This window comes from Macaca nemestrina, chromosome 8 (assembly GCF_043159975.1).
Source record: "Macaca nemestrina isolate mMacNem1 chromosome 8, mMacNem.hap1, whole genome shotgun sequence".
NCBI lineage: Eukaryota > Metazoa > Chordata > Mammalia > Primates > Cercopithecidae > Macaca > Macaca nemestrina.
The window spans coordinates 71688841-71703028 of record NC_092132.1 but is presented as its reverse complement, the minus strand read 5'-3'; the positions used below and the strand labels follow the sequence as shown (position 1 = coordinate 71703028).

The 14188-nt window shown below is 34.8% G+C and overlaps 1 protein-coding gene across 17 annotated transcripts in view; it reads right to left on the bottom strand.

Moving 5' to 3' along the window:
* The window catches only part of LOC105483581 (staufen double-stranded RNA binding protein 2), a 332549-nt gene that overhangs the window by 284270 nt on the left and 34091 nt on the right, over positions 1 to 14188 (bottom strand). For 6 of the 17 annotated variants that reach the window (XM_071068096.1, XM_071068104.1, XM_011744485.2 and 3 more), the window contains one exon: positions 9615 to 9745. The exons of 10 other annotated variants lie outside the window; for them this stretch is intronic. In XM_071068096.1, coding sequence (XP_070924197.1) covers positions 9615 to 9728 — 114 coding nt within the window. In that variant the 5' untranslated portion in view covers positions 9729 to 9745. Of the gene's footprint in view, positions 1 to 6087; positions 6180 to 9614; positions 9746 to 14188 lie in introns of those variants that run through there. One more of the 17 variants, XM_071068103.1, reaches the window with a different exon arrangement.

The window sequence follows — 14188 nt, the reverse complement described above, 5'->3', positions numbered from 1 at the left end:
ATAAAAGGAACATGCCTGAACATAATAAAAGCCATATATGACAGATCCATGACTAGTATCATAATGAGCCTTTCCTCTTAGGTCTGTAACACAACAAAGATGCCCACTTTCACCACTGTTATTCAAAATAATACTGAAAGTACTAGCTAGAGCAATCAGACAAGAGAAAGAAAGAAAGGGCATCCAAATTGGAAAAGAAGAAGTCAAATTATCATTGTTTGCAGATGATATGATCTTATATTTTTAAAAAACCTAAAGACTCCAACAAAATACTGAAGGGGTGGCCTGCCCCTCCACACCTGTGGGTGTTTCTCGTTAGGTGGAATGAGAGACTTGAGAAAAGAAATGAGACACAGAGACAAAGTATAGAGAAAGAAAAGCAGGGGCCCAGGGGACCGGCGCTCAGCACAGAGGACCCACGCCTGCACCGGTCTCTGAGTTCCCTTAGTATATACTGATAATTATCTTTACCATCTTAAAGATAAGGGAGTGGCAGGACAATAGGATCATTGTAGGGAGGATATCAGCAGTAAGACATATGAACAAAAACCTCTGTGACATGAATAAGTTTAAAGGAAAATGCTGTGCCTTGAGATGCATATGCAAACATCTCCATAAACCTTTTAGCATTACTTCAGCCTATCACATGGGGAGAAACCTTGGACAATACCTAGCTTTCCTAGGCAGAGGTCCCTGTGACCTTTGGCCGTGTACGTGTCCCTGGGAAGTTGAAATTAAGAGAATGGTGATGACTTTTAACCAGCAAGCTGCCTTCAGGCACTTGTTTAACAAAGACACATCCTGCACAGCCCAAAATCCATTAAACCTTGAGTCACCGCAGCACATGTCTCTTGCAAGGACAAGGTTGGGGGTAGGGTCACAGATTAACAGCATCTCAAATACAGAACAAAATGGAGTCTCTTGTGTCTACTTCTTTCTATATAGACACAGTAACAGGCTGATCTCTCTTTCTTTTCCCCACAAAAACTATTAGAAAGATAAACAAATTTAGTAAAGTTGCAAGATACAAAATAAACATACTAAATCAGTAGCATTTCTATATGCCAACAGTGAACAATCTGAAAAAGAAATCAAAAAAGTAATCCCATTTATAATAGCCTTAAATAAAATTTAATACCTAGGAATTAACTCAATCAAGGAAGTGTACAATCTCTACAATAAAAATTATAAAACACTGATGAAAGAAACTGAAGAGGACACAAAAAAATAGATTGGAAGAATCAAAGCAACCTACAGACTCAACGCAATCTCTATCAAAATATCAATGACACTCTTCAGAAAAATAGAAAACACAATCCTAAAATTTATATAGAATCACAAAAGACCCAGAATAGCCAAGCTATCCTGAGCAAAAAGAACATAACTGGAGGGACCACATTACCTGACTTCAAATTACACTACAGAGCTATAGAAACCAAAACAAAATGGTACTGGCATAAAAACAAACACACAGACCAATGAAACAGAATAGAGAATCCAGAAACAAATCCATACACCTACAATGAACTCATTTTCGACAATGGTGTCAAGAACATACACTGAGGAAAAAACAGTCTCTTCAATAAATAGTACTGGGAAAACTGGATATCCATATGCAGAAAAATGAAATTAGATCCCTATCTATTGCCATATACAAAAAAATCAAATCAAAATGGATTAAAGACTTAAATCTAAGACCGCAAACTATGAAACTATTACAAAAAAACATTGGGGAAAATCTTCAGGACACTGGAGTGAGCAAACATTTCCTGAGTAATACCCCACAATCACAGGCAAAAATGGACAAATGGGATTACATCAAGTTAAAAGCCTTCTGCACAGCAAAGGAAACAGTCAACAAAGTGAAGAAACAACCCACAGAATGGGAGAGAAATATGTGCAAACTATCCATCTGACAAGGTATTAATAATCAGAATATATAAGAAGCTCAAATAACTCTACAGGAAAAAAAATCTAATAATCCAATTTAAACAGCAAACAGGTATACGAAAAAGTGCTCAACATCACTGATCATCAGAGAACTACAAAACAAAACTACACTGAGATACCATCTTGCTCAAGTTAAAATGGCTTTTATCCAAAAGTCAGGCAATAATAAATGCTGGCAAGGATGTGGAGAGAAGGGCACCCTCATACGTTGTTAGTAGGAATGTAAATTAGTACAACCACTATAGAGAACAGTTTGGAGGTTCCTCAAAAAACTGAAAATAGAACTACCATACAATCCAGCAATCCCACTGCTAGGTATATTCCCAAAAGAAAAGGAATCATATATTGAAGAGATATCTGCACTCCCATGTTTGTTAGGAGTGCTTACAATAGCTAAGATTTGGAATCAACCTAAATGTCCATCAACAGATGAACGGATAAAGAGTGGTATTTATACACAATGGAGTACTATTCAGCCATAAAAAAGAATGAGATCCTGTCATTTGCAGTAACATGAATAGAACTGGAGGTCACTATGTTAAGTGAAATAAGCCAGGCACAGAAAGACAAACATTGCATGTTCTCACTTATTTGTGAGCTCTAAAAATCAAAACAATTGAATTCACAGAGAGAGAGAATAGAAGGATGGTTACTAGAGACTGGGAAAAGTAGCAAGGAGGATGAAGGGATGGGATGACGGTTAATGGGTACCAAAAAAAATAGAAAGAATGGATAAGACCTAGTATTTGACAGCAGCACACAGGGGGACTATAGTCAATAATAATTTAATTTTATACTTTAAAATAACTAAAAGAGTATAATTAGATTGTTTGTAACACAAAGGATAAATGCTTGAGGCTTTGGATACCCAATTTCCATTATGTGATTGTTATGCACTGCATGTCTAATCTATCTGAAATATGTATGTGAAAAAAAGATTAGTAGCTGCCTGGGGTCTCAGGTACAAAGAGAGATGATTACAACAAAGAATGAGAAAATTTTGTGAGACAATGGAAATGTTTGTTCTTTTTTTTCACATAGAAATTTTGGTACATGCAACGTACCAAATACATTGTATGCATTGTATACATGAGATACCAAAATATCTCATGTACCACATAAATATATACACCTCATAAATATATATACCTACTATGTACCCACAAAAATTAAAAATAATTTTTTAATTAAAAAAGAGACAAAGAACATTATTATTGATAAAAGGGTCAATTCATCAAGAAGATAAAACAACTATAAACATATGCACCAAACAGAATAAAGAACTCTCAAAACTGAACAATAAAACAAACAACCCAATAAAAAATAATGGGCAAAGATCTGCACAGACACTTCACTAAAAGTATACACTGATGACAAACACACAAAAAGATGGCCAACATTATCAGTCACTACGGAAGTGCAAACTGAAACCACAATGAGATACCACTACATACCTATTAGAATGGCTAAAATTAGAAAGGCTGACTATATAACCTGTAGGCAAGGGGGCAGAAAAACTAGAACGCTCATACACCGCTGAGGAGAATGTAAAATGGTACAACTACTTTTGCAAAAAAAAATCTGGCAATGTCTTAAAAAGTTAAACATGCATCTGCAACATGTTCCTGGCACTCTTATTACCAAAGAAACAGAGAAAATAAAATAGAGAAAGAGAAAAGGTAATATATGTCTGATATGGTTTGGGTCTGTGTCCCCACCAAATTTCATGTTGGATTGTAATCCCCAGTGTTGGAGGTGGGGTCTGGGGACTGGATCATGGGGGTGGATTTCTCATGAATGGTTTAGCGCCATCCCTTGCTACTGTCCTCACAATAGTGAGTTCTCATGAGATCTGGTCATATAAAAGTGTGTGGGACCTCCGCCCCACCCAATCCCCACATTGCTCCTGCTTTTACCATATGATATGCCTTTTATTTCCACCATGATTGGAAGTATCCTGAGGCCCCCCCCACAAAAGCAGATGCTGCTATGCTTCCTGTAGAGCCTGCAGAACCATGAGCTAACTAAACCTCTTTTCCTATAAATTAGCCAGTCTCAGGTATTTATAGCAACACAAGAATGGACTAACACAATGTCTACGTGAAGACTTCTATACAGATGTTCAAATTAGCTTTATTATAATAGCAAAAAGCTAAAAACAATCAAAATATGCATCAACAGATGAATATCCAAAAAACGAAGTGTGCTATATCCACATAATGGACTACTACTCAATAATAAAAAGGAAGAAATACTGACACACAAAAAGCATGAGCAAACTCGAAATAACTACGCTAAGTGAAAACAGTCTGGTAGGAGTACATACCACTATATGATTACATTTATATAGTTTTAGAAACTGCAAACTAATCTACAGTCACAGAAAGCAGATTAGTAGCTGTGTGGGGTCCCAGGTACAAAGAGAGATGATTACAACAAGGAACGAAAAAATTCTGTGGGACACTGGAAATGTTTGTTCTTTTTTTTCCACATAGATATAAAGCAGAAACAATACTTTTGGCATGGGTTAAATTATGAAAGAAATCAGTTTGCATTGCTTCAAAAAATGTTCTCCCATCTTTTTAGTATATTCTCTCTCATGACTCTTTACTACATTTCCCTTCCACTATCCTTACTCTCTATACGCCCATTGCAAATGTACATAGAAAGAAAATGATGATTTCATCGTGTCTGAAAATTATGTATTCAAGAGGCATATCCTACAGCTCAAAATCTCTGTTCTAGCTCGATACTCATCCAATTGATGAAATCCCCTCATATAACAATCCCTACATACAATCAGCCAAATTCACGATGTAGAACATTTTATAGGACAAATTACTCTATTTCTGCAACAAATCAATGTCATAGGAAAAGAGGGGATGGGGATAAAGGGAGTGTTAGTATTAATAAAAAAAGAGACCAAAGAGATATAGCTACCAAATGTAATACACAATCCTTGTTTGGACCCTATTTGAATAAAGCAAATGTAAAAAGACATTTTTAAGTCTAATAAAGATGGATACAGACCATGTATTACATAATATTTGGGCTTATTAATCTACTCATAATGACGATACAGTGGGCAATTTTTTTAAAGGTCCTTATCAGTTACAGATGCATACCAAAGCACTTATGAGTGAACAGACATAATTCTTCTAAGAACTTCAGTTGAAAAAAGTGGGTAGGGGGTGGTAAATAAATTTATCTTGGCAAAATATTGATAATGTTGAAGTTTAACATTGGTGTCTATTTCAAATTTTTCATAATAAACTAAAATTAAGTTTTTTTGTTTTTGTTTTTGTTTTTTTTGGTTTTTTTGGTTTTTTTGAAACAGAGTATCCCTCTGTCTCCAGGCTGGAGTGCAGTGGTGCGATCTCGGCTCAGGGCAACCTCCGCCTCCCACATTCAAGCAATTCTCCTGCCTCGGTCTCCCGAGTAGCTGGGACTAAAGGTGCACGCCACCATGGCCAGCTAATTTTTATAGTTTTAGTAGAGACAGGGCTTCACCATTTTGACCAGGATCATCTTGATCTCCTGACCTCATAATCTGCCCACCTTGGCCTCCCAAAGTGCTGGGATTACAGGCAAAAGTAAGATCTTAAGATGTTGGTGGGTTTCATAATGAATGTTATGAGACAAAGCTCCTAACAGCATGATATGCACCTTATTTATTTTCAGTGCAGGAACAGTGCCTGTCACATAGTAAATACTCAACAGACCTTCTACTAAGTGGTTGTTTTAGTCCTATATATGACTAATAAGCAATAATATAATTATTTGAGTACCTCCATCGTCAACACAATGCTGAAGAACTTACAAATCGTCACTCCATTATACCACTTTATGAGGTATTATATTACTCCATTTACAGATAAGAAAACTGAGACTTTAGTTGTTCAAGGTCACACAAGCTGGGCAATGAAGGGCAAAGATCAAGCTGGGCAACTCTAACAAAGATTTTTTTTTTTAAGACTATTTGGTTTAAGGGCCAGTGAATGACACTGCCTCCCTCAGTGATACCCTTTCCAAAGTAAACCATCTCAAAGTATCAGCACTAGTGCAATTTACTTGAAACTTGGCCATGCCTACCAACAAATTATCAGAATAGGAAAATAATGGAAAAGAAGAAAATACCATTTTATGTTATTCATGGCTCTCTTCCTCATATTCTAATTAAAACAGCCTTCTTTCGAGATTTGAGCAAACCAAAACAATAATCTGTAGAAAAAATAACTGTATACAGGTACCTAGGAAACAAAGCAATATTACAATAACTCCCATTATTATAAGGTATACTAACTTGTTTCAGAGTTCAATTAAAAACTGAGCAGAAAAATAAAAGAAGGCAAGGCAAAGATCAAAATTATTTTTTTAATAGTCACATATTAAAAGTTGTTCAGAATCTGTGATACTTAATGGGGGAAAGAGGAAAGCATATAAACGTAAGATAGGTCACTACCTGTCAGCATGATATATGAGAAGATAATTCCATACCACACTGAAGACATTAACCTCTGTCCTGCGTTTCCCAACTCTGGCTGTACTTTTGAGTCACTTCAGAGCTTTAAAAAATTCCTGATGTGTGGGCTTCACCCAAGACTGATTAAATTAAGGGGATGAGACTCAGGCGTAAGTATTTTTTAAAGCTCCCAAAATGATTCCAATTAACAGCCAAAGATGAGAACCACTTATCAATATGTCAGCATATGTGTAGTGTGTGTGTGAACTGCCATATAATTAATGTACCGACAAAAAAAAAAAAATTTTTTTTGAGACCGAGTCTCACTCTGTAGCCCAAACTGTAGTGCAGTGGTATGATCTTGGCTCACTGCAACCTCCACTTGCCAGGTTCAAGCGATTCTCCTGCCTCAGCCTCCCAAGTAGGTGGATTATAGGCACGTGCCACCACACCCTGGCTAATTTTTGTATTTTTAGTAAAGACGGTGTTTTGCCATGTTGGCCATGCTGTTCTCAAACTCCCGACCTCAAGTGATCCTCCCACCTCGCCCTCCCAAATTTCTGGGATTACAGGCATGAGTCACCACGCCAGCCCCAAGAAAATTAATAAGTTAAAACTAGGTTTAAATTTTTCTTACCAGAGATCATCATTAACTTCATTAAAATACATTTTATGTCTCATCTAAAGGCCACTGATAGACATGCATGAATGAAAATGATTTTGCTTTTCACAAAAAGGATCCAGACTTAGCCAATTAGGATTAATATTAACTATATTATTATGTAAACTCATAAATATCATGTTTCACTCAAGAACATGCCAATTATTCTAGTACTCTTTTACAAAATAAGCAAGCTACAGGCTAAAGGGGGTGGTCTATCACCAAAGCACCTGCAGCAACAGGCATAGGTTGGCAAAAGGGATCTCCAAATCTCCTTAAAATCAAGGGAATCCTGGGACTATCGAGAAATAAGAAGAGACCCGCTGTTGTCTACTTTCATCACAACAAACCTGTTTAGCCTTTAAAACCCCAGCAGTGAGACAAGGAGATAGATACAAGGCCAATTCATAAACCCTTCCAAAAATTACAATGGATTCCTAAAGAATCTTAAGGAAATCCAAATCCTCCTAAGAGTCCTCCAGAAACTTTCCAGGTAGCCTGGCCTTCCTTTACCACATATAGAGGATAGGGATGGTGTCACTAACTGTTAAGAGTAGTCTAGCTCTTCACTCTTGGGAGAAGAAGGCAGAAGAAGCAAAACTGGAGAAATGGCCTTGAAGAGGTGAAATGGGTTGGGATCCAGGACACAATGGAGGAGCTGGGCAAGTCAGCTGAGGGTACCTACATAAAAGGCACATAACATTTAAGCAGGTTAAAGAGCTATGTGAGGATTGGGGAAAGTGAGGAAGAGTAAAAAGGTGGCAGAATCAATGGATCTGCAGTATGAAAGGACTGTGGAAGTCAAATTACCACAGGGAATGAACTAGAAAGTTAGGAGGCAAGTGTTACAGAAAGATGAAAGACTGAAATTAACATTATGCAGTTATTGGTAATGATAAAGTCAAGAATGTGATTATAGGCATGAGTGGCTGAAGGAGAGTAGAGAACAAGATCACTGGAGACGTTAAAGGAACTGAAAGGTCAACATATTGGAACAATCATCTGTTTAGGTGTTGAAATCACCAAAAATTAAAATGGGAAATGCTGAAGAGAATGAAAGTGAGCCATAAGAAATGTGATGTAATCACCCAGATGTGACTATCATGAGGCAATGTAGGCATCATGAGGCATGTCTGCTAATACGAAACTCAAAACTGGGAGACTGTCTCAAGGAAGAACACCTGGAACTGGCAATGAGGAGCAAAGAGTATATACTACAGGGACCAAGAAAAGTAGAAGAGTAAAATACACACCCATAAATAAGCTCAGTCTAGCACAAAACTAATAACCAACATATATTACTGTACTACAACACAGTAACAGCTACCACAGAGAACTACAGGTCCTGCTGGAGGCCCAGTAGAGGGATCAGAGGTTTCACAAACGTGTGGAAGATGTAACATGGAGCTGAGAGCTCAACAATTAATAAGGGCAAAAGGACCTTCAAGGCAGAAAGACAATACAACTTAGGCAAAGGCAGAGAGATTTGAAAAGAACATGAAGCATTCTGAGAAATGCAAACAGTTCAACATGATTAAGGGCAGAATGAGCCAGAAAGAGAGTTAGGACATACACCTGGAAAGGTAGACGAAGGCTACAACTATCTTTTCTGCTAAAGCAAGAATAAAAGACATGAACAAATTAAATTGTTGCCCCTAAATCCTTCATAAAAACTACTAATAGAAAACAAAATTGATAAACTGTAGTTTCCTCTTATTTTCCTTAGTTTGTAGGAGATGCTAGGATGCAAATAACCCAATAGCCAGTTGCTTTAAGAAGTTTATCAACCCCTAGAGAACAAATGCTGCCACATTATACACAAATTTTATGATCATTATGATAATCTCCAATAGCCAAGATTTAAATGTGCTACAGGAAATTATGCACAACTAAGATATTTTAAGCAACTGAAGAGCTCAAACATAAATACATTAGTTGTAGATTTGTAACATGTATATTTGCAAACATAAATGTATACAGCTATAAATAAAAACTGCTTTCCATTTAACAAAACAATATAAGTGAATGCAGAGATAATAACAACAGTGGTATATACCACTTTTATAAATGATTAACGTTAGAACTAAATATCACATTGGAAAAGATATCTCACTAGGTAACTGTTGGTATATTTACTGTCTCCATTTCTACTTTAGCAGCTGTGATTTAATGGAAAGCACACCATACTTGAGAGCCAAAGAAAATACATTCAAGTACTGGCACTGGCACTTGTGAACTATTAAGCAAGTCACTTAACTTTCCTGTGCCTGAGTTTAATTTACAAAATAGAAATCAAAAATCCATATCTCATGTGGTTTTATTAAGATTTATATGAAGTACCACATCTAAAAGAGCTTTGTAAACCATAGTGAACTACAAAATAGTTTAGTTACATACTTTGAAATATTATTAATGTAGAACTAAAAGCCTTCAAGCCATCCGCCAAACCCCCACTCCCCAAAATAAAGCACAATTAAAATCTGAGATGATAAATCTGTTAGTTTGATAAGTATGTCTCACCACCTCTCTTCATAACCTTACCTTTGAATGAGCAGGCCCTCTTTCATTCAGAAGTTTATACTGGGGTTGGACTCTATTGAAACGGGCTAACTCATTTACCAGACACATTGCAGTTTTCTCTTTTGGGTTTGCCATTTTATCTTGGAGAGAAGCTGTAAATAAAAAGGCTATAAAGTTTTTGTGAAGAATGACTTTACAAAATGGAAGAAAAACTAGTTTTGACTTTGTTAGATTGAAGGCAGACTGTATATTTAAATTATTTTCATGAATGTTGTATTTTAAAAATTCAGATTACCTAATGTCTTCCATTACATGCAACAAAAATAGGTATCACATTTTAAACGATAAATTAAGGTAAAATTTTTCCTAAATACCTAAGTTGTTCTATGTATAAAACAGCATGCTTAAAGATTTTAAAGTAAATTTATAATTTTTTATTTATCTTATAAACTTTCCCCTCAAAAAATTTACTAGAAACACATGTTTCCTGGTTCTTATTACTATGAAACTAAATTTTGTCTACCTTCTTGATCCTTTCATCTCAATTTTTTTCCTTCTCATTATGAGGTAGTATGTTAGAAAAAGCTCTAGACTTGGGAATCAGGTCCTAAGTTTAAGTACTAGCTCTTCCAACTACAATTTTTCTGTAACTCTAAGTAAATTAACTTCCCTTTCTGTTTTTTAAAATAAATTTTCAAAGTTGTAAAAAGAATAATTTAACAAGTGCCCATGTAGCTAACACCCAGTGCTTATCAACCATGTTCCATGTTTAACTCTTATTACAAAAAAGATGATATTCCATTCCTGTTAAGTTCCTTATATCTTTTATAGATTATTGATGTATGTGGTTCTATACTCACATAAATGGTATTATAGTATTATAATAAACATTCTCACAGTTTACTTTCTTCACTCTTCATTGTGTTCTCAAGACTTTTACTTATATAGATCTAGCACATTAATTTTAATTACCATAGAATTTCTATTACAATATTGCACCAGTTTTCTTATCCACTCCTCTACTGAGACACTGGGTTGTTTCCAGTTCTTCACTCTTAAAGAGAGTACGCTGTCAAATAGCTCTCAAAATGACTGTACCAAATTACCTTCCCCTACCATTTCTCCTCAAGCTCAAAAACATGGAATATAATCAAGTATTTTAATTTCTGATAATTTGACATTTGACAAACAGTATCCCATTATTGTTCTTTGGATATTTTTCTCCACTACTATTTTTTGTTTGTTTGGGGTTTTTTTGTTCGGAGACAGAGTCTCACTGTGTTGCCCAGGCTGGACTAAAACCCCGGGCTCAAGCTATTCTCCCTAATCAGCCTCCCAAGTAGCTGGAACTACAGGCTTCTATCCTTTTTTTTTTTTTTTTTTTTTTTTGTATTATAGTTTTCAACTTTTCCTTTTATGGTCTGTGCTTTTTATGTCTTGTTTAGGAAGTCCTCTCTAACCGAAAAGGTCTCAATGATTTTACTTAAACTCACTAAGCCTTCTTTCCATAAAATAAGGGAAATAAATCTAACCTGCTTATGTCCCAAAGTTGTTGTGAGATTAAGAGTTGTAAATGTATGATGTGGTTTTCTAAACTATATCGCAAATACAAGGTACTATTATAGCTTTAGAATATTTTTCTAATACCACATTATTTTATCCTATATTTTTCCTTTCTCTCATTTATAGACACACTTACTTTTTTCTTTCACTTCCCATAAAAAAAAGCCAAAAAATATTTTAAAATCTAAGCATAAAACATGCAAGTGGATTACTTCCTGCTCATTTAAACTATAGTCACAATAAATACAGTTCAATTGTACTCACAATGAGAATACTTAAAATGAATGAAAATGGCTGGCTTTAGGAACTTCATCTACAAACTTCCCAGGCCAAAGTTTAATATTAAAAAAATATTCTTTTACATTTCTAATACTCTTAACAGGCCCAATAATTTGTAAAATGGCTTGATTGTGATCATTATGATTAAGAAACTATTTTATATGAAAACTACATAAGCACCCGGTAAGACATAAGTAAAAAGAAAGAGGATCTAAGCAACCAATTGTAGGGCCAAGGCAGTTGACAGTAGATTATACAATTAAGCCATTTTAAGTGGTTTCCAAACTAAAAAAAAAAAAAAAAAAAAAAAAACCTAGTAATTATTACCTTTGGGAAAAGTACAAAAAAAAAGTCAAGACAGTTTTGAGAAAATCTGCATTTTACCTATTCCATTGCGTATCACACAAATTTTATAAAACATCCTGTTCAATTTGGAAAGTCAGTCGATATAAGAAAAGAAAAGGTAACCTGGGACTATAATCAGTTTTGGCTTTTGCAGACCATCGCATGAATTCAAGTGCAACAGACAGCACAGCCAATTTAATATCAAAGAGCAAAAGCAGAATAATTGGTTAAAAATGAGAAAATATTAAAGTCTGATAAAAATCAGCCAATTTTGCATAACACAAATAGTATTTATACTACCACTGTGTAATTTTCAAAATTCAGTAATGCTGAATATTCATCTGCTACAATGCAAAAAATATTAGAGGCATACGAACATAGCGTGAAAATTTTATACTATGAAAATTGCTAATAGCATAGGTTCTAAACATATTAAAAAGTGATTTAAATGGTTCATTTATAATGAAACCCTGTTTGATATGAAAACCTAATCTAAATCCTTTAAAGGAAAATGTTAACAAATAACAAGGTATAAAACTTATATTCCATTAATTCTGACTTCCTGCTTCATAAAAGTTAACATGAATCCAATAACACATTTTAATGGGTGACTGAAGTTTTGGTGTGAGAAGTGTCCAAGATCCCACTTTGATGAAGCTTCATAATTAAAATCAAAATGTTTAAAGTCGATAAATTAGGAAATAATTAGTCATAGTTGTAATGTTTTATTTTTAAAACGGATTAAAACAAATAGTTGTTCCTTTACTTAAAGAGAAATCTTAACAGCATTCCTACTTGACAGAGAGCTCAGTAATACAGCAATAACTTTTAAATTACACAAAAATTTGGATAGAGCATCTATAAAAACAAACTGGTCTATAAAATCTGAGACACATAAACAAACTATATAAATCTTTTTTAGAGAAGTCAACAGTGCAAAAAAGTTAGAAATGCATATAACGTTACATAGGCATATATTTTCAAAGACCTATAGATGTTATCACTGAAGATATTTTGAAATAGGCTTCAAGTCAATTTGGTGGCTGGAATAGTAGAGACCTACTTAGAAGTAAATAAAATTTAAAAAATGGATTCACAATCTCAGACTCTGCCACTTTGAAAGAGCATTGGCCACATGATGGTTAAGAGCCTGTTTTGGATATCTCCGTCACTTACTAATATCTGTGTGACCTTGAGAAAGTACTTAAATCTCACTTTTCCAAAGAGTAAAATAGAGATAATAGTTGTTCTTATCTCACTGGATAATTGTATGGATTGAATGAGATTATACCAAACACTGCTAACAATGAATAAAAATTCATTATTATTCTGATTTAAACATTTGTTACAACAATTACACTATCATCGAATATTAAAACAGTGACATAGAAAGTCACGAAAAAAGAGTTTGTAAAACTAAGTAAAAATATTCTTAGTTAAAATATTCTGTTAGGATAAACTGATTTTATTCATACAAATAAACTTCTTGGCTGGGCGTAGTAGCTCACATCTGTAATCCCAGCTACTTTGGGAGGCAGAGGCAGGAGAATCACTTAAGACCAGGGATTTGAGAACAGCCTGGACAACACAGTGAGACCTCATCTCTACAAAAAAATAAAAATATAAGCCATATGTCATGGCACATGCCTATAATCCTTGATACTCAGACGGCTGAGATAGAAGGATTGCTTGAGCCCAGGAGTTCCAGACTGCAATCCAGCCTGGGTGACAGAGTGAGATCCTCTCTCAAAACAAAACAAAACAAAAAACAAATATATTTCTGTAGTAGTCTGTGAAAAGTATGTATTTGTTATTATTTTTTCCACTGACTTATAAACCCATAAGCTTGTTTCCACTGAAAAATTCTCAAATATGATATAAATTATATTAAAGGTTAATATGTGCTAGGAAATATTCTACCTTCACTGATACGAAACTTGATTAGATGTAACTTACAACTTTCATAAGAAACACTGGTAAAATACATATTTATAACAACAGTATTTGCATATCCAACAAAAACATAAATACATTCTATTTTTAGATTCACTCTATTTTTATGTTTTCACAAAATGTCCTGGACTCTCTGGAATGTGAATCTTCATTTTGCCTGTTCATTTGTACGTGTAGGAACCAGTGAATAAACACAGAAACTGTGTTCAAGTCATTGAACAAGCTACAAAATAATGTAGCTTAGTTTTCAATGAACAGGCAAAACGATCTGTACCCAAAGGAGTTCACAGTCTGTAGAAGACACAGACACAGACACAGACAATAGACAAACACAATAAATCACAATATGATAAGTACTATAATAAAGCTGTTACAGAAACTCCTTAGACAAGGGCGGTATGCAAAGGCAAATTTTAAGAGGTGGTGATTAGATAAGGAAAGCAAAAGTTCACCTA